Source organism: Phoenix dactylifera, chromosome 15, assembly GCF_051530095.1.
Source record: "Phoenix dactylifera cultivar Ajwa chromosome 15, Ajwa_hap1_PhDact_Kaust_v1.1, whole genome shotgun sequence".
Lineage (NCBI taxonomy): Eukaryota > Viridiplantae > Streptophyta > Magnoliopsida > Arecales > Arecaceae > Phoenix > Phoenix dactylifera.
This window is the reverse complement of record NC_143204.1, coordinates 21,819,373-21,841,327: the sequence shown is the minus strand read 5'-3', so window position 1 is coordinate 21,841,327 and position 21,955 is coordinate 21,819,373. Positions and strand designations below refer to the sequence as shown.

The following is a 21,955-nucleotide window of genomic DNA, read 5'->3' as shown; positions in this document are numbered from 1 at the left end:
CCTTCAATTATTTGGACTTTCTGCTATTCTAGTCTCATCCGTGCGTAATGAATGCACTTTTGGATCTTTCGCTGCAACTAAAGAAGGCATATCTCAGACCTTTCCTCTGATTTTTTAGCTCGCTCGTATTGGTTCTTTGGCCACCAAGACACTGAAATATCAGCAGCAAAAAAAAAAAAAAAAAGGTACATCGACGCCAATCTTCTAGGTTTTGTAGCATTCAAATGGTTGCGCTTGTTAATTAGTAAACTGTAACCACTTTAAGAATCAGGAAACAGGATGCACCATCTCATTTAAGAGCAGGGAATAAGAAAACACACGCAGAAGATAGCATCAGCAAACTTGTTATTGGCATAAAATATCACACAGGGAAGCAAATGAGACAGTTCATAGAGGTAAAAGAAGGGGGATAAAGGGGACGATATTAAGTTTGTTGAAATTATTTTAGCACAACTACAACTATCTGATTCTTCTTTGCATCACTCCTTCTAAATGGCTTCTGATGGGAAAACCAGAGCTACTCTCACTGTCTTCCTCAAGTTCAGAAGGCTGCACCACAATGATTTCACCTGCAAAATCTCAGGATTGCCAACTTACCTAATCAGTTAAAATGTCCCTTGTAATATGTACAAAAGATCTCCCTATGGCCTTCTTCTCTGCTACGAGCTCTCCAGGAAGTTGAGGGACCGCGACAAAGCTGCAGGATTGGCATGCAAGACTTGGGAGGTCTCCGCAATAAGATTCTTTACCTCTGCCTTCTTCTGGAAGGCTTTGAATAGCCCAGCTCCACTAATTCTATCAGCACTGTCCTTTTTGAAACCCAGGGTTGCCCATATGGAGCTCTTTGCAGCTTCTTCAGGGTCGTCAATCCTCAATGTTTTAGGAATCCAGAGGCATCTCTCCTGGTTGCCCTGCTTAGGTCTACTTTCTTTCTCTGAATTGGCCTGGTCGAGCATTTCTCCTTCCCTTGAATGCTTGCCCAAGGTTGGAGAATTGGGTCCAGATCCTGAAGAGCCATTGTCTGAAGAAGCAAGAGGCAAGGGCCATGGGATGCTCCAGGTGCCAGCGACTGGGCAACCCCAATAAGCCGGTGCAGGGTGAAATGGCATAGGAACGCTCGAGGGGCAGAAAGCAGGAACTGGACTCCAGAGATATGGCCAAGGTGATCCATTAATATACGGGAATTGAGCTGGAAATCCTCGACAGCCTTGAACAACTGGCTCTCGGATGTTAGCACCACTTCCATCATCAGTAGAATTCGAAGCTGTCACTGAAGATCCGGTCGACTGCTCATCGCCATTTTCTACAGCAGGAAACGGAACCATCTGCTCTTCTGGTCGATGGAACCCATTTCGATTACAATTCTTCATTGTCTTCTCGGCAAGGTTCAATACAGAGGCCATAGACTCACAGAGAGGGGTATCGGAGCCGAAACTAAGAACAGTACCGTTGGGTTTTAGTGGAGTGTGATGGACTGGCTCAGGAGCTTCAGGTCTAGCAGTCTGGAAAGAAGCATCTGAGAGAGATATGTGGCGAAATTGGGACATGGAGTTCTTATTCTTGCGGCGACCAGCTCCCACGGGCACGTTCCTCATGGTTCCCCCGGCAGTCCAGTATCTCTGACAGTGCCTGCAGAAATGGCGTGGCTGGTTGACATTGTAGTTGTTGTAGTAACAGAACTTGGTGTCTAGGCTGCTGCACCGAGGACAAGCAAGTATCTTGTCGGGCTTCTTTGTTGTTTTCTCTTGGGAGGTATTTGCTTCATTCTTTTGTTCTTCGGGCTGCAAATTCTTCGCAGGTATAGTCTCTTGATCAGAAGAATTTTTCGGGGTCTCGCTCCCTGTGGAGGATATTGGTGGCTCGCTTTTTCCTTCTGAATTTGGAGAGTCATGATCCTTGCCCTTGGATTCATGGGCAGCTTCTCTGTCTGAACTACCCTGAAATTTCGAAGCGTAGTTTCTGTAAGAAAGATGAAACAAAAAGCGAAGGCCTGTTCCTAATAATTCTTAGCAGAAAATCTTCATCGTGATGAATCTAATACTGGAATTTAGTATGTGCAGAGCAATACATAATAGCACTTCCTAACTGCACTCCCCTAACACAGCAGATAAACTGTCCCAGGACGAGAAACAAAACTCCAATGATCAAAACATTTCAAGGAAATTTAGTATTGCCAAACTTGCTATATGCTCGCAATAAAACGATCTAATCTTATGACTATCAGTAAAATCGACCATAACCCAAGACAAAGAGCGATTTGTTTTATATGTCAATACACTTTCTATTAGGTGATTTTTAAGAAGCTTGACATACTCATCTATAGCTTCCTCTCCATCACAAAGGCATACTAATAAAAAAGACATAATAATCTGGAGCATTTAACTGCAAATACAATTTCATACGTGAGGGATAAATAATTCAATGCATGCAACATATAAAATAACTGTTAGTAGGTAACAAGGCCAATTTTTCTACAATTCGAACTACAGATATGTCTCTCAACGGATAGCAAACTCAAGCCCGATCCTTCAAGCAACAATAGACATCATTTTACTAGATGTTGTTTATCAGAATATATCATGTATTCCAGGCGAAAATTTATAAAAGAAGGTTCTAGTGGAATAAATTGCAGCTTTGCAGAGGATGGAAACATCCTTACTGGTAAAGAAAATCGAAGCTTCGTTCTTTCCGTGAAGATCAAGTAAAAAAAGTCCATCTCATTCTCCAGTTTTTTTTTTCTTTTTACTAAAATTTCACAAGAATCCAAATTGGAGAACCCACCAGAAATATCGAATTAAAAAACACACAAAACAAACATAGCCTGCAGTATCAAAACTAACCCCAAAACAACCAACAATCCATTAGTACATCTAATAATCCTAATCAAGAAAAGCCATAAAACTCATAAGAACATGAAGAACATGATAATAAGTAACGTTATTTTACCTTAGCGTCATCTTTTTCTCGTTCATCATCGCGAGAGACGGCGGGGGCCTCGCCGCCGGCCGGCAGAGGGATCGTCTTGCCGAAGAGCTTGATCGCCGGGTCTCGGCTCTCCGCCATCTCCCTTGTTTCTCTGTTCTCTTGCTCTCTCTGTCTTCCACTCTTTTCGGCTTTCATATGAGAAGAAACAGTCTTGTGCGTTGGGGGGTGGCGTTTGGTTCCCGCTTCTTGGTCGTCGTGTTCTTCTTCTTCGTTCGTTTAATGGCTTCTTCGCCGTGGCTTGACAAGGGAGTGGGAGGGTAAGGGGGGACAAGTCAGCAAAGGAGAGGAATAAGAGCCACGAGTTTGTGTTTGTGGCCTCAGAGGGAGTTATTTGATTCTTTTCCCTTTAATAAACCCTGCGGAGTGGAAAGAGGGGCAGGGAAAGACCAATCCTCTTCGGTCCTACTCAGCAACCAATATCCAGTGTACCCTTTCTTTCTCTGCTTGGCAATGGCTTCTTGCTTCCACCACCGTTGCACCTTCTTCAACCACTTTTTTCATTTTTTGTCAGTCTTCATATTTTAGAAAAATTGTTAGATTTTTTTTTTCTGCTTTTAAGAAAACAAGGATTAGCTTGGGCTGTTATGAATATTCCTTTTTCTTTTCTTTATTTTCACTTCCTTTCTTCAGTTTTTTCTTTTTCATTTATTATATTTGTTCAAAAAACTTAATATTTGTGGGACATAAGTGAGACATTGTACCAACTAGGTAGGCTTAGGTAAGTAGTTTGTGCAGTGTTGATAAGAGCTTAACTAGAGGGCTAGAGAGGGTCCTCGAGGATTGGTGCCCATCGGTAAGGGATTCGTATGTATGAATCGATTATTTTTAGTAACTTATCGTACTTTTCAAAAATTATGGGTGAGTGTTTCACCCATTTTAGTTAAGAAATCCGCTCACAATTATATATGAGGTGTCACTAGCTCGAAAGATATTTTAAAATTTAAAAGACTTTCTACGTTCCTCTAGGTTGGCTACGCGATAGGTTTTGACGGGTTGATTGGGGATATCGTGGCGAACTTTTTGATTGATCCGTCTACTATGTCTATTATGATCAGTTTCCAAGGCGGGCCTTTATTTTTAAAAAAATATCTAACTCCAAATGGTTTAGCAATTTTATTATATTTGATATCTATCAATTAATTTATAAATAATAAGATAGCTATAAAATGCGAATAGTGGTTTTTTTCTTGCACCTTAGCATTTTACTTATAATACCTTTGGATAGTCCGAAGAAAAACAAAAGGTCTTCGATTCTATTTTATTTACGTTTTTGCACATGTTTATCCAGGATTTTATAAAAATAATATACTGACATCTATTCCAGAAGCTTCTGATGCATTTGTGGGGTGTGATATTGACCGTTGCTGGAGTTTTTTTAATCTTGTGGGAGCCGAAAGCCGCCGGCCCTGTACCTTCTTATCCCCTAATCTTTGGTAGGGCCCAATCCAATAGATTATAATTACATTAGTTTCTTCTTAAATCCCAATTATTCCCTAAAGTATTCTTCTTTTATATATAACTTTCCGGTTCTTGTTAACGTACCTGTTTGTTAATGGTTTTTTTTTTTTTTTTTTTTTTAGTACCACGGCAGCCCGCACATAACGTACGTGAGCGCGGCCAATAAAATTAAAAAATAAAAAAAATATCACCTAGTGGCTCCGGCACGAATTCGTGGTTGGTTTAGACAAAATCGTTAAAGTGATGAGCCGCAAAGAAGACAACTCAGTCTACAGTTGTTGGCCTCTCTATGACATACGTGGCCTGACAAGAGCTACACTCTCCCAATAGCCTATAAATATTGCGGAGTAGGGGTTTCTCACCATTCGCACCCCTGACCCTAGATCTAGTCGATCAACGTAGCCGAATCCCTCTCGAGGAGAATGTGATTAGCACCCTGGACAAGCCTCGCATAGGTGATGCCCTTCCATGCAGCTTTGAGCTCGGCATTGATGACGGATGTATCAAATATCCTTCGACCCCCTGTCACTACCAATCTGACCTCATAGTCTATGATTACAAATCCCACACCTCCACGGCCGCCTTCTTTGCCAACATTATCGTCAAAGTTCACCTTGAGAAAATCAGGAGATGGAAGCTCCTAGGAGATAAGCATGTCCTGGTCACTACAAGAGCAGAGTAAAAGTCCCAGATTCCCCTAGCCGACCCAACGGACGATGACTCAGTGATACCGAGAATCTCCACCGCATGCAAAATATAGCTCTGTCTGCCACCACCTTTAGGTATGCGCTGCCGCCCCCGAATACATTGCGCTAACCCGTAAAACACTTGTGCTTTTATTTATTTATTGGTGGAATAGAACACATGTACTTTGGTGCAAATAAAAGCCATTGGCCTGAAGGAGGCTGTGACAAATATATAAGATGTTAAAAGGAATAAGGTGAGAATTAGGGGATGAAATCCAAGGACGTCAATGAGCCAGCTTGAGGATGAAATACTGGACCAGGCCCATAATAGCATACAAGAACATAATTTCTAGGCCTGAACAAACTGACTTGCACTATTAGCTGGTGGACCTCTGGCGTGATGTGTAGTTAAAATAGGAAAGCTCCGTTTGCACAGAGATTTTTTCACAAATTGTTTATGTTTATATCCTGCTTATATTTTGTTGTGACGAGGCTACCTGCGGAAGAGCCATGACATGCAAAGGGTGACGGAGGCAAACCAACGTTCCAAGACATCCCACGCGCCCTCCACCAATTTGACACCATGCATTGCCTTGATCCATGAAAGAAGCATTCGGGCCTTCCCTCGTCTTCCAAAGTGGCTGCGGAGGTGCAGGTGCGGTGCCACCAACAAAACTGTAAAAAAAATATAAAATATGAAAATAAATCTATTTTCATTCTATCAGCTTAGAGATTTTCACGAGGTGGTTGCTCTTGCCTAGTTTGATACCATGGAATTGGTGAAAAAATAAAAATAACTCGGCATCCACGCGGACCTTCTATCACCCGTTAGTGCTGTCTTTTTTCAGCACTCGCCAAACCCTTTATTAAGAAAACTACAACAACAGGAGACACGGTCCAGGTGGTGGAGGAGGAAGAGAAGGAGGATGATGCCATAGGCCACTAAAGCAATGCAGTAACGCAATTAGTTCTAATACCAAAAATGTGGGGAAAAAAAAAAGATGGTGTAACAGTAACAGCCTTGACTCACTTTATGAGCCATTTGATGCCTTTAACAATCAATGTTTATGGAAATGGAAACTATTGCCACCGTATCTGAACCAAGGTGGTAGCGTAGCTTGAACGGCCTTATGTTGGTTAGAGATAGGCTTAGCATGCTGGTTGAGGCATTGGGCACCAAACTCCTCTACTGAGTGGTTTGCAAGAAATCCACGTGCTAGAGAATTTTTGACAATAAGTCAGAATAACGAGACAATAGTATGAAATAGAGAGATTTTGGCAGAAGGGCAATGTATTGCATGTATCTTACTTCTTTGAAGTTCTTCAGGTTGCTCTTCTTATAAAAAAAAGCCAGTTTGTCATTACTTGGACTGACGTGTAATGCAATAAGGACGAGGCAGTGACCGATGGTACGGCCACAGCGTGAGTATTAGTTCATGTGGGTGGACCGGTGGTAGTGCACTAGTGGGAGACAGGATGTGATGCCACCGCAACTGTGGATTGCTAAGGTTGTCGGTTATTAGGGCTGTCGACCATTGTCAACATATGTCGATTGTTCTCTACGGCTAGCGACACCTTGGTCAAAGCCAAAGTCATCCGTCTTGGTTTACGTCCAAGGACGAAAAGGTCGGTCAAACTTGAGATCGAGGTATCCAATATTTTCTCCAATCAGAAATCATGGTGTATCTGCGTGTAAAGAGCTGGCATACCATGAAGTTGGGTGCTTGTTCAACACGATTTTGATCCGTGTACATCATGAGAAAGGAATTCCATGGCTGCCCTCTCGCCGGCGACACGGTGTGCGATCGGCACGCACGGTTGATGCGTCGTCACCTTCTCCGACTCCGACACCATCGACGAAGCAATGCACCAGAGCACGGAGAAGGAAGGCATGGCTAGCCATGTCCAGCCTAATCCTAACAATGTGCAGAGGTACCTGTGTGATCTCGGGGTTGGCGATGGCGAGGGAAGGGCGCCAGAGGTAGGCGTTGACGAGGTGGGGTTCTCTTCAAGGCCATATTTGACAAGGAGGAGGGCGTCATCGTTGGATAATATCGCCTATACCAGGATCCAAGTCAGGGATGAAGGGGGGGACAAGGGAGAGGGTGGCGCCAGGGCACTCAATGGCGCTTTAAGATGCGCACGTAGTTGCCCACGCATCAACCGTGCGTGGCCGCTCGCACATCGTGTCGCTTGTGGGTGGCCATGCATCCATCCTATATATACGCGCGCCATCCTAGCTGTTCTAGTTTTTCCCACCTCCTACATATGCAAGTAAAGTACTCTTCTTGTAAGCATTGACACCTAATTAACCAGCCAACATTGCTGTCAGGCCAGCAATAGCCCCATTCTCCCACCAATTCTTGGGCTTTGTTACCTTCTATGTGATAGGAATTTGGAGATCTAAGGCAAACTCACTAATAATAATAATTAAATATTTTTGGCAATTATTTGGGGGCCTCAATAAACGGCTCAACGAATTTGGGGGCCTAAGGCGAACTCACTAATAATAATAAAAAGTTTATTTGGCAATTATTTGGAGGCCTCAGTGTATCTATAGCTAAAAAATTTTTGGGAGCCTCAATGCATTTATAGCTAAAAGTTCTTTTGGGAGCCTCAATGCATTTATAGCTAAAAGTTCTTTTAGGAGCCTCAATACATTTATAGCTAAGAGTTTTTAGGCCAGAGCCTTAGGGGACCGCCTCAGTTTTCTAAAGATTGAGCCGGCTTTGCGGCTCCTATCATCACCACGTTGCCCTACATAAATTGTAGAGAGGATGATAGTTTCAAAGTTCATATTGGCTATGGTTGTCCCAGTGTTAAAAATATTCTTGGAAAAAAAAAAGTTCCTTGTGAAAATAACTTTTCATGGATTTTGGGCCATTTCTCATTTTATGATATTTTTGAACGTTGGCAATGCCTCTCCTCTTATCAGTCCACTTTTATTGACTGTCCGTAAGGAGACCCTATAGCGGAGTTATCGATGTTGTTTTACAGTGACGTCCCATGTGTTATTTCAGTACGTAATGACATCAACCTGGCGGATCAATAATTGACAATTCCATGCATCTGCTGAATACAAGTAGTTCTCCCTTCCTCCCCCTTCAACATTATAAAGGTACAACCTTTTTTTTCAAAGAAAAAGAGGAGGAGAAAAAACAGCAGGAATGATCCTATCAATCAATGGAGGAACTCTCATGTTTGAATGTGGAACTTGCTCCCCATTGGAGGAAGCTGGGAGCAAGCATTAGGCTATGGCCCAACTTGCACGGCGAAGTAATTAGTTCTCAATAATTGCATAATCTCTTGAATTCCAAACTGATTCTAACAGAGGACAACCATACCAAAATACTGCAGTCAACTAAGACTATGTTAGTGAATGAAAAGACTACACTCTCAGGGAAAGATAACTAAGCTGGAGAGGTCCGATCTCAAGTAGTCTTGGAGGTCCCTAAATTTGGAATATTAAACTAAGAGGCCCGTTATCTAGGGTGCAAGCGGAGCAGTTGGAGGCCCTTCTGGACATTCTATTCCATGTCAGGCCTTCAAGGGTTGCTGATGTACCTAGCTACTTGGAAGCTCACTCAGAATGGTATCTTTTCAATTGATTCCTATTGTAAGTTCATCAACAATGGTGGTCTCATGCATTTGCCCATATTATAGAGTCATCTGGAAGGCTGCCATCCCATGAAAGGTCAAGGTATTTTTTTTGGCGTGCCTTGCGTAACAAACACTACACTGGGGAGGTATTGGCTAAGAATAGTTGGCAAACAAGTCAAGGTCATATTTTATGTGGCTCATGGGAGGAGTCTATTACTCATTTATGTATCAAATGCCTTTTTGCCCGTTGTATGCCATCAAAATTCAATTAAGACTTATAAGGTGGCCTTCAAACATGCATGATCTTTGACTGGTTGGAGGCGAAGGAAATTTCAGCCTTCTATGAAGAGAGTGGGAGACCAACTTTGTGCAGCTCTATGTTGGAAAATTTGGAAGGAAAGGAATGCAAGAATCTTCACCAAGAAGACCTCCTCTATTTATGCAACTCTTCAAAAAGTGTTGTATACTTTCCACGGTTGGCAGCACTTGTGTTCTAAGAAGAAGATAGATTGACCTTGACGCACAATACGGCAGGTTGAAGTTTGCTGGCATCTTCTTGTGTTTGTTTTTTTTCTTTTGTTCATGACCACCTTCTGCACTTAACTTCTTTTATTAATAAATAGGGGGAAGCTTCTTGCTTCCTTCACATTCTTTTCATGGCGCGACTTTTCAAAGGGCCTTTCTGTTGTTGAGATCTTTTAGGTCGGCCTTGGTTTGTGAATAAAGTGTGCATGTAGTTCGGTATATTACTTATGTCTTTCAAATAGCTTCAAATATATGGACGTAAGCCCCTCTCTGGTTAAATATGCTTATATCAAGCATAAGTATTTCGAAAGAAAGCCATTGTAAGGTATTCTATAAGGCCATCATTTGTTTCTTCGATTGTTTGTTAGACAAAAATATATTAATTTAAGTTATTCTAAAATTATATCCAAATACAGTAGAAATAATTTCTGACCAAGCACAGCTTAGAGTTGGCTTTTTCTAATTTTGATTGATGCTTTATATATATTTTCTTTTAGTCGCCTGTTGATGTCAAGTGGTTCCTGAGTCGAGAGATGCAACTTGGGTTGGCCTCAACCCACAGCTCTTGGCCCAACCTACTCATCGGGTAGGGTTGGTTCAAAATTTTCAAGCAGGGGTTGCAACCTCAAGCAAGGTTAGCCTACAATTAACTTTCAACCTAACCCGAATCCCATCCAATCCAATTTAACCTAACCCAACCGGTATTTAAATCAATCGACAATTTATATTTATATTTTCAATTCATAGATACGTTCATATATTCGGACCTTTAGTCTTATTAAGGTATATGCTGTACGCCTGAAACTGATAAATGCTTGAGAAGTCAACTCAAGGAATACTAGCTCCAAAAACAAAAAATATCAAAACTTTCTCTCTATCTTAAAGTTTCTATTCAACTCGAATACAAACCGATTAATGTGGCACAGCTCAACTTAAACTTGGTCTTGGATTGGGTTGGCTAAGGTCGGAGGTATAGAGGTAGGGCTGTGCTTTTCCTCCTGCCAGACCCAACCATCTCAGTTGCAGGCATACTTAAATCTTTGATTCCTTGTTCACATTTTCAGAAACTAGATATGATATCCCGTTCAACTTTTCGTTAAGAAAAAGAAAAAGAAAAGAAAAGAAAAACCTACTGATACCTTAAGCCTAATTGTACTCTACGTTTACTACATTTCACGTTAGATTCAAAGCACTAGACTTTCACTTCATGAACATGCCATAATTGCCTCCCTTTCTATTGCGTGGCTACAAGGGTTAAAGAGGATGTTCTTATTTTAAGATTGATTTGGTTGGGGTATGTCAAATTAAAGGATAATCTAACAGTTTTTAGGAATTATTTATTTCAAAAAATGATTGCAGAAAAAAAAAACAAAATTTTTCATGTTTGACTGGTGGAAAAATTATTCTAAAAAGCAGCATCGAAAAACGGTTACTATATTTGATTAGAGGTAACCTTATATGAGAACCTTACCAAATTTCTATCAATATCTTTGAATAAATAAATCAGGTAATAACATTTTTTTCTCAATCCATCTGTTGCCTATTTATGGACAAAATACTATCAATATTGGTTATTTTGAATATTTGAATATATTTATATGAGTTAATAAATATTTTTAAATTAATTATATATACACTAGAAAATATGTTTCTTATTATAAATAAATTTTAGTAGGTTTTGGTATATAGATAAATATATTAATTATTAATAAATCCTATGTTAGATGTATTGATAATTAATAAACACATTAAATATATTACTATTTATAAGTATTATTAATCAACATGCTAATATATTTATAACATATTGATATAATATTTATATTATTAATCTGAATTATATAATATAATAAGATATAAGTGATGGTATTTTCGTTAGGAAATGACATTTTTAGGTTTACCTCCACTTGGTAATCGAGTATGGGAGGTGGTATATGTTTTACCTTCTCTTTCAAGAACAGAAACATGAAATCCATTATTTATTTTACCATCAGTCTTATCCACTTTTCGTACCAAATGGGGTAATCATGCATGGAATTTATTTTTTAATGTCAGATTTTTCCCAACCAAATGGGCTTTAATTAGTTTTAAAAAAAACACTGAGAAAGTCATATCTAGTCAATGTGCAGACTATATGCTTCCACTTATACTTCCCTTTTGTTTCTTCCTTGAACCTTTCCCCAGCACTACAAGAAAACTTTTGACTTGGGCTAATTGGTTGGAGTCCTGGGGCTGTAAGATTTTTGGAGATCATCATCTATCGAAATCATAGCCCGGCCACCCCTTGAGTGGGTGTCTTCTTCTGTTCTCCATGTTGACTTGCAAATCCCCCACTTCCATTCAAGAGTAATCTAAGCCCCACAGGCCTATTTTCTACACCCCCCCATAACAATAACCCAATCACTCAACCCAACCGCATATTTCATTTGCTTTCCTTTGAAGCCACTTAACACGACTAGGGTATAGTAACCATTTCAATATATAGAATGTTATGTACCTTGATGCTTGGTTCCTGGGGAAAGCAAGCATGCAATATGAAAGTAGAGAGGAGAGTGGGAGTTAGGTACGTCCATTTGCGTTCAGACAGGGTGTTTCCTAGCCTTTTTGACTTTGGTGAAGTGAGGAGGAATGAGCCCCAAAGTAGGGCTGTCCATGACTCGAAATTGCATAAAAGGAGACCACCGGGCTTTGGATCAAGCAGCATTAATGCATGAGATAGCAGCACCTGCTGTGCATTGAGAGCTTGGAGAAATGGAAAGGGTCTTCTATCATCTACTTGTGATTCTATTGGCTTTTTCTTACGTCATGCCCTCCTCCAACGCTCGTCCTTACACAAGTGATCATCTATTCGTCGAAGAAAGCCTTTTCTTCCCTCTTATCTTCTTCTTCTGAGCTAGTTCGCTGTTTCTGATGTTGCAGGGGCTCAAAAGATGCTGCAGGAGACTGGAGATCTTCCAGCACTTGGTGATACTTCCAAGGTAACAATGATTTTATTGAAGAGCTAGCAAATAAATTCTTAAGTTCATTAATGTCTTTGACATCATCGTCATCTCAAGGGTTCTCTATTCTTTTTTGATCTCCTTTGCAATTCAATCGTTTTTGTGCTGCGAACCACATCATTAATGTTGAAATCACTACTTGTTCCAAATACTTAAGCTTATAGGATGAGATAGATTTATTTATATATTTTATATTTTCTTTCACTCTTCCTAACATGTAGGCCGAACTTTTTTTTTAATGGACGAGCCCAACATGTGAAATTTTATTTAATAATGAATCAGATCATTGTTTCTTTGGTTATTTTATCATTAGCTCTTTTGAGTTGTAATCCCTTAGAGAGTCGGTCGCAAGGCTTGGAGGCACTTGTGCCGATTTCGATCTAGGGGTTAGACCTTAGACTTGAGTTATTGAGGAGTTAGACCTTCAATAGATCAGTCTATTGAGGGGTTAGGCCTTCAACTGATTTGGGCTAGAGTAAGATAAATTAATCCTCTCTAGATTGTCAAAGCTAACATAAAATAAATCTACCTCATCCTATAAGTTTTAGCTTTTGGGATAAGTAGTAATTTTTGCATGGTATCAAAGCAGAGGTCCTCCGCACTCTTTAACCTCATTATTAAAAAAATTTATATGCTGAGCTCATCCATTAAAGAAAAGTCCGGTTCGAATCACATATGAGAGGAGCGTAAGAAAATATAAAATATATAAAATAAATCTACTTCATCTTATAAGCTTAAGCACATCATGGAGCATCAAGTTGTAACTCTTTAAGTTACCTGGGTTTTTTAAAATCTTTTTTTTTAAAAAAAATTGCTTCAAAAGAGAGAAGAAAAAAGTGATTGTTACGATGCTGATTATAGGAGTCTCATTCATATATGTTTGTTTGTCAAATAAGAAAAAGAATTTTATGAAAATCACAAAGGAGAGATTCTAGGATTACTTCGAAAACTGACAAATCCATTAGTCAAGTTGAACCTTCACACAAAGGGATGCATTTAATGATTTCTATTTCCATATTTTACGTGGAAGCATTAACTAGACTCTGGATTCTTTTTCCCCGAGCGGGTGAATTAACTAGTCACCTCCATTTCACAAGGAAGTGAAATGATGCAAAGGAGAAGAGAAGGAATAATGAAAGAAGAATAAAAAGGGGAAGAGAGAAAAAAAAAAAGAAAAAGAGGAGAAGATACGAGAGCACAGCAACCAAGTCCACAGCCCGCCCCTTCACAGGCCACCCTCACCCAGCCAACGGTAGGTCTAGGTCTTCACACTCCAAAAAACCCACCCAATTCTAAGCTGCAGCCTCTGGAAATCTTCAAAAACATCCCTCTTCCACATATGTTTGAACATGCGTCAGTGACCGAACATATTGAAGGAGAGACTCTTATTGTACGTAGTTCTAAGGATCAACAAATTTGTCAGCCATGTTGGTCCTTAGCACCAGGAAATGTATATTTATAAGATTTATTTTTCTATATTTCATGTGAAAACATGGAGTAGACTAAATATTCACGTTGATAAATGGATGTTTAAACATGAATTAATAACTGAATATACACCTTGGAGAAGGTCTTTGATATTATGTTTCTCACAAGAACCATGTAATTTGTTTCTTCATGTCAAGCATTATAGCAACTGTGTGACACCATTTGGTATAGATAAAAACGTCGAAAAGAGAATAAGCAAAGCAATTCAATGAAAGAAAAGAACGTATACTTCTACAATATATTTTTTTGTTGAAATACATACTCAAGGTAGTGGTGATCAGGAGTAGGTTTGAAAACAATGAACCCATTTGGTAAGAACTTGTGATTTTGTTATGGAAAGTGCATGCTCTAGTGAATCATTGGCAATGAATGCAGATAAACGTGGAAGAAGCCACACCAGAAGTTACTGGCATCAGGATGGATTTGGAGATCAACGTCAAGGACTATCCGGTGCCTGGTCCTAACGGTCGCCACACTCCACCTGGAAAGAGCTGACTCAGGACTGGTTTTAAGAAGAGTTTTCATCAGGCAGTGTTGTTCCTAGTAGTCTCTTACGATCTAAAAACTCAGTAATAAAATAATGCTATGGAATGGATGACAACAAGCGAGAGTGTTGTTATTGTAATGCACTCTGGTGTGCATGTGTCGAAGATGCCACTTGTATACTATCTTCTCATGCTTTTGAATCTATAAGACAATTCTGAGAACGGGAATTAAGTTAAAGTACTTGGATGTACGTAAGTCTATAATGTAACCTCTTCTGGCCCCTTCAGACTGGCCATAGCTAACAGAGAGGATATCAGAAGTGTGCTTGATTTTATAGATTTAGTTTTTTCCCCCCCACTGAGTAGGCTTCTGCACCTCCAATGGACCAAGATACTTGCGATCCTTCCGCTGCTGAGATGTTTCGAGTCCGATCTGAACACAAGTCTTTCCCAAGTACTATAAGAACTTGATATTGGCATAAGACTGTATCCACAGATTGTGTTATAAAAATTAGAAAAAAAGCTATAAACAAAGTAATGGACAACTTGCCAAGATGGTAGTTCCAAGGTCTGATGAGAGGCTTTTCTCTGGTAAGAGGTGCTTCAAGTTGTGTGCAAGGCAATATGAATTTGAGATATTAGGCATATTACCAAAAAAATAGATATATATTAGGTAATTGACGGTCAATGAAGAATCTGGAGGGTTGACCTGAAATATTTGAGATAAGGTTTGCAGCTTCCTTATTAAAACAAATGACTCGCAGCTGGTTTTGGTAGGTTAACATTTGCAACTCATGCATAACTAAAAAAGCAATGAAGCCTTTTTTTTTTTCTCTCTCTCTCTCTTTGAGAAGAAATATAGTTTCCCCATGAATTCATTTCATGAGGAGAGAAATTAATACAAAAGAAAGAGGAAGAAAAAGTAGGGAGAAGGGATTGGCAGACTACGTGATGAGCGACTGCCCCATTACATAGCAACGTGGTTCAGAACAGTTACACCAACAAAGGAAAAAAATCAGAATACAAGTAACTTAGATGGCTTGGACATAATTTAATAAAGATCTAGGCTGCCATTAGCGTTCCATTCTCCATGCTGGTTCCATGCCAGTCCACAAGTGAAGCAGATCGCCCGTGCTAGACCCATGCCAATCCATCACACAGGTATACCAGGTTCAGACATAAAGAATAAAGGCCAACCGAAGACCATAACGGACGTAAGAAAGCCCCTGGTCCATGCACAAACAATCAAGAAGGGGATCAATTTAGACTGTTGTCGATCTGGAAGACGATGCAGAGAACCATTCCTTCTAGTAGAGAGTGACTTCAGAGATAACCACAGAAAGCTTTCTGTGATTACAATACAAATTTGTCAAGTTTCTTTCATACCAAAGCCTCCACACCACAGGTCCACAAGTCCACAGCAAGCATAATTCATCCAGGTCCTAGATTCTTCTGAATGAGAGAGTTGTCTAGAGAAATGAAGCCATTAAAATGAACTTCTCCTAACTAGTGGTTTAAGTTTTAAATTTTTAAATCATTACTTTTGAAGGCAACATCAGTTTTATGTTTACTATAGTAGTGTGTGAATTAGGTGTTCTGCAGTAAACTTAATCCGTAATGATCATTCTACATGTCGTCCTATTTGGCATAGTCAATAGTCAAAGTTTAAATCAAGAGTCAAAGTTGAAGAAGAGTAATATGTTACAAAAAGATGAAGAGCTCTGTTAATGCTATTTGGTAGGTGAAGAGTCATATTGAATAAAATGGTCATATAATGGGTAAAGGGTTGCATTAAATAATCATGGATAAGTGAAGCGCCATGGGAGTTAGGGTTTTTTAGTCTCTAAATGGTGATGTATTCGAGCTATGTTGAAAAATGCAAATCAAGAATGAAATGAATTGCCTCTTCTCTCTTATTTTCTCGTCCTACATTATAATAACTCAGGATCTCTTTCAAAAAGACTAGCTGGAAGATATTGTTTAGAGTTTTTGATTTGTATAAGCATTAAAGATCTCCTCCCAACATACAACTGATGGGAGACTAAATATATGCCAGCATGGGTCCTCATTTATTTTCTTTTTTTTAATTATACCCTAACCCTTGCCAAGCTAAGGATCCAAATTCAATTATAATTATCCAATCAAATTTAATCACAAACACCATAATCGACTTATGCTTAGCCTCAAAAGAGCCCATAGTGTATGTCCCCTAGTTTACATAAGCATAGACTAGATCTATTTTGGTAATCTTTTAACAATTTAGGATCTCATCCAAAAAAGCTAGCAAAAGGGTATTCTCTGACTTCTTTAGCATGTATAAATACCCAATTTCTCTCTAATATACAACCGATCTGGGACTAAATATATCCCCATCATAGGTTTGCTCTGATACTATTTGTGATGACCTATGATCTCACCTATAAAACCCAGCCAGAGCATATTATTCAGGTCTCATGGCCTTTTAAATATGCAAGATCCCTTCCTAGCACATAAGCAGCACAAGTTCTTACATGCATTGTTATTATTAGAGTGCTTATAGGCAAGAAAGGCCAATACAATTTCAGCCAAGCTAGCAAGTGGTACTAGAGTAAGTTAATCCGGCGATGGCTAACTGGCAACTACCTATCCCTCATCTCACCCGTGACAATTTTGGGAACTGCAATATTCAAATGAAAGCATTTTGGGCTCCCATAATATTTGAGAGATGGTAGGGAAGGGCCACATCAAGCTTAGAAGGATACTTTATAAAGGATTCCAGAAAGAATGCATTATGGTGCCTATAGACAGGTCATATGGAATCCATGATGATTGATGATCTTATGGGTTACTTACAGGCTCATGAGCAAAGTTTTAACAAAAGAAGCAAGACTTGTGGGGGCAAGTTCTTTTTTTTTGGTGAAAACGGCAATTCATATAGCTCTAGCCTGAATACATCCTGCCAAGTCAAAAGAAAGTAAAGAGTACAGAGGGGGCGGAAGCTCTGCTATGGATGTCCACAAGAACTCCCCGGAATGTCGTGCAACATAGGAGGCGACCCAGTCTGCAGCCCTGTTCGCCTCCCGAAAAGCATGTGCAACCTCTTGGAAGTTCTTCAATCAAACCTCTTGGAAGAAGAAAAAGAAGGCTCTAGAGGCGAGAAAAGCCAAAGAATCTGATGTGGAGAGGATGGAGAGAAAGGGGAAGGAAAGAGAGAGAGGAGCGATTGAGAGCATTGGGCTCATAGTAGTTTAATATCTTCCAAGTTAAATGGACGATCACTTAAAGATGGACCACTAATGGTGATTTTATCTCCTCATTTATAATAGTCTCATTAAATACTGAAAAAACAACCCCTCCCCAATTTATTAATGTAAACCTAACACAAGGTTGTTGTTGCAATTTAAATTAGCATTTTCTGCATCGATGTGTAAATAGGGATAAGGAAAGGTGTTATATGTATTTTTAATAATATATGGGCTGTGATTTTAAAAAAAAAATATTTAGAAAAATTGTGTATGAGCACTACATTTTCATAAATTTTATATAAAAGTTTAGCTTGTAAAAATAAAATAAAAAATTAATTTACATAAGTAAAGAAAGGGGAAAACTATTTTTTTACATCCATTGTTGCATCATAGTCCACAAATTAAATTTCTTGAAGTTCAGAAGTGTGGTTGACAGATAAAGTGACTTGGGAGTTGGAAGTTTGCTTGGTTTGTTACGTAAATATGTATGAAAAGGGTTTTTCTGCAAATATGCGATGATGGCATCAAGGTCTTTTCTTATTCTTAGGTTTGCCGGTGGAGCGACCAGCGATGGAGCTCATTCCATACTTCGAGGCCTACGTGTCATGATCTGAAATAAGCCAAAAAGACACGATTTTTCGAAGCATTCCCAGGGTTTCGATCACCTTGCCCTCCCCACAGTGGTGGATTCTTGCGTCCTCATCGCCCCTTTGGTTGCTCTGTTAGCAGTGGGCCAGTGGCATGGAGGCCAAAATGAAGCTTCGAAAGGTGAAGAAATAAAAGAACAGATAATTGTGGGGGATTTGAGATACGAAAAGTTGGACCTTTTTCGAAATAACATATCACGTACGTTCGTGGATCATCCATGCCTTCCTAACTTTTTTTTCATATTATGTTAACGAATTTGTATTATTACATCGCATTCTGTTCAGTGTACTTGAATCTTGTTCATCACATCCTGCTAACTTTGCTCTAATCATGACGCGAGATTTATTTTGTGATATTTTGAATCATCTCATTTCTACTGGTTCTAGTTGACAAGGCAAGAGGGATTCATTCGGATTCATGTTTTATATCAATTTATCCAAGCCATTTCAAAATCATTTTGTAGTCTTTCATGGTTGCAAGCTTTATCATTGGCACATGAATTGAGATTTGTCTTCTGGTTCAACTTTCAAAATGAGTCATTGAAGCATGATACAAGGCATCAACACACATATTCAAACTAATTTAAAAGTTATGATTTATTTTATGATTAAGAAATCATGACTCGATTTGGATATCAGTTGTTCGACAAAAATATGCTGCATAGATTCGAACTGTATTGCTGAAAATTTTGTTATTTAACTTTCCCTTCGATTTAACTCTCCTCCTCTTCTATTTATTTTCGCTGCAATCACTCTTTCTTTTACCTAATATATTTTTTTTATTGTGAAATATTTTAAATCAGTTAAATGAAAAATGCATGCACCAACTGCAGAGTTGCTAATTGGAGGATTTTAGTTATTGTGTCTGGGAATTGTTTCTAGGTTGCAATATTCATTCTACAGATTGCACAGCCTGGATTCTATTTCAATTTGGTTTTTTAGCTTTTAACATGCAGTCCATGCTAAATCATGTTTCCTTCCCTCATTATCTGGGTTATGCCCAAGTTCGGAGGAATCTCTGGGAGCTGCTCTGACTTGCATAAGCTGAAGATCTGCAACTTATGAGCTAAGTTCACCTTCTTGTCAAGCAATCCTTTTAGGTCTAGTGAAAAGCTTCTACCTTACCTGAAGTTGCCCTGGCTAGAAGTTCAGCACCAACATGTTAGTGATGGAGTCATGTTCAGGGCCTGTATCAGAAAATTCTCACGCCTTGATATATCATATTTTCGGTCAAACAATGCCAATTAAGCTTAAGAGAATGCTTAAAATCTCACGCAGCTTTGCAGAAAACATCTGAAACCTACCACGTAACACTGATGAGGAGAAATATGGAGAATTTGGCTTCAAGCTTATTGTGATCCATTTTCTTGCTTCTGTAAAACAGATGTATTTAAATCTCTGCAGTTTAGTCATGATGTTAAGGGTTAGCCTGAATGAAACATCACTTATTTCATATCATGCATCTCAAGTTTTTCATGCCAATAGCTCTGCTGTTCCTGATTTTCCTATAATTAACAAGATTTCCATTGATTGTGTATGTAGTTTTATTAACTACATTGAATTTGTCCAGAGATTAATTTAAGGGACATGGTGATTTGACTGCAGTGAGTACCTAAGTAATTACTTTCACATGACAACGACCAAAAAAGGAGCAACTTTTCACAGATATATTCAGCAGCATATTGCCTCCTCATACAGTTTCATTTCATATTAGAATATAAGTCCTAATTGGGCTTCAATTCTTTGAAGATTGAAGGCACTTCACAAATATGTATGAGATTTGACCAATTTGCTGGCTTTGATGCAGGTGGTAAAATTAATGGATCCAGAGATCAGGAGAGAAAAAGAAAAGTTGAAGATGGAGTACTAGTTGGTAGATTCATTGATCCTGGACTGCTGTTTTACAGCTGGCCATTTGCATGTCATCTGCTCTAAGGTGGCATTTTCATGTTATGTCTATTAGGGTTAAGTCTTATGTCCTGTCGAGCTATCCCAGTTTAAACTAATTAATTTGTAACCAAAAGATCCAAGAACCCCCTAATTCTCTTGGTGAAATGGCTCCCAGCAATTAGAAAAGATGACTTTATCTATTATCAGAATTAAACCTGTAAAATTGTGACAAACCAATTTCATAGAGATGATGTTCGTAAAACATGTAGATGAAAAAGGACAAGTCAGAGGGTGTAATAGATAACTAGTCCTGATTGGTTGTTAGTAGATACAATCAAAAAGATTCCTTATTGCCCTTGATTTTTCTTTAATGGTCCTTATTTCGGGATCAATAGTGCTTATCAAAGCAGCTTCCCCTAGAATAGAGGCTGAATGTTTTTTTTATTCAAGGGAAGGGGAGGCTGAGCCACCCAATTTATTGAATATGTGAGAGAAGTATGTACGTAAGAGTCAAAGGAGACAGGGATGGAACGTACAATGCGAAGGCAGGAGGGGAATAAGTAACAGCCAGTGAGAAAAAGTAGATAAAACAACAAGCAATATGATGATGAGAAGATTGCACCCGGCCGTTTCTTTTCTTCCAAGGACTGCATGACAGTTGAATAGTAGCCAGACCATAATATGCTCCAATCATATTTGACTTCCAAAAGGATATCTCATAAAAGATATAGTTGGATGGAACTTTCATCATATGCAACCAAGGCAGAACCATACTGACAAGGGAAAACAGGATTCTCTGTTTGAGCAATCTGGAATGAGAGCATTCCATGAAAAAAATAAGCATAGAAATCCAACTGATGTTCAATTTTATTAGTCATCTGCAAGCTTAGTTAAGTTGGGAACATACAAGGCAATGAAGATCACATCTATCATTTCCATCAGCTGGGAACACAACTATCATTCAAGGAACCTTTGTGGAAGAATCCAGAAGAATCTAACTTATTATCCAAATAGTTGGATTAATTCTAGCACAAACAATTTTCCCTTCAAAAGGCTCTATATTTGACATCATTGCCAAATTGATCAGTTTTTCTAGTGAGGACTATTCTTTTGAGTACAAGAATTTTGCTCCACCATCAAATGCCTACGCTTTCTGACTCCCTCCTAACAAAGTCATGGGTGGATGTTTGTTTGGTAATTGGACTCATGGGGATCCAGGGGAAGGATTGTAAGTGAACCACAATTTCATCATCTAAGGCAAGGAAAGGTTTTGATGAGAAGTGAGAAAGTTGCTTGTGAGAAAATGACATAATGGAATTGATGGTTGATGCCTTGTGTGTGTGTGGGCGGGGGTGGGGGGATGGGGTTCAAAAAAGTGGGGATGGACTATGGCTGAGGGATATTGGAAGCGAACAAAAGAACACCTGCAAAATGGAGTTCTGCATCAAAAAGTTGGGGAAGTGAGTGGTACGTTTTACATGGAAGGAATAAAAGTTAAAGAGACATTAATCTAATTTGTTGGGTGGTATAAAATTTATTTAATCTGCACTAATTATGTTTTGCAGTTTTCTGATGCACATGAGTATGGGATATTTTGATCGTACAGAGTAGACAGCGTAGAGGGTCGAGGAAGTATGACAGATTGACACAAAAAGGTTCGAAAATGGAATCCATTTCTTAGTATGGAAATCAATCAAGCAACTTCTTAAGCACAGTCTCCTGAGGTGCCTTCATGGATTCAAGATTATTTACTTATACATGGTTGGAAATTTTTTTTGTTTAGCAGTTCATGTCGGTTGTGGCAATTTTTGTTCTCTTGCTAATTTGTTTGTTAGTAGATGAGAAGTTGAGGATACATGGTGAGTATAACTGCTCTCATTTAAAGGAAGGTCTTTAAAATTAAAGCAAATTTTCAATCAGCCAATCTGAGTTCAAAGGGAGGAAATCAGCTGTATTCCACATCCTAAA

General features: G+C 39.0%; 1 protein-coding gene and 1 long non-coding RNA gene across 2 annotated transcripts; one reads left to right on the top strand and one right to left on the bottom strand.

Annotated features, from left to right (window-relative positions):
* Window positions 1–328: 328 nt before the first annotated feature.
* LOC103716388 (cyclic dof factor 1-like) lies at window positions 329–3,489 on the bottom strand. Its single transcript, XM_008804358.5, has 2 exons — window positions 2,947–3,489; window positions 329–1,937 (listed from the first exon to the last, which is right to left on the bottom strand). The coding sequence occupies exons 1-2, from the start codon at window positions 3,118–3,120 to the stop codon at window positions 660–662; spliced, it is 1,452 nt and encodes a 483-aa protein (XP_008802580.3). The 5' UTR covers window positions 3,121–3,489; the 3' UTR covers window positions 329–659.
* Window positions 3,490–11,930: 8,441 nt separating this feature from the next.
* Window positions 11,931–14,467, top strand: LOC148699940 (uncharacterized). The gene is made up of 3 exons (XR_016398429.1): window positions 11,931–12,090; window positions 12,174–12,232; window positions 14,117–14,467. It is a non-coding gene; the product is annotated as an uncharacterized LOC148699940 (long non-coding RNA).
* Window positions 14,468–21,955: the final 7,488 nt, after the last annotated feature.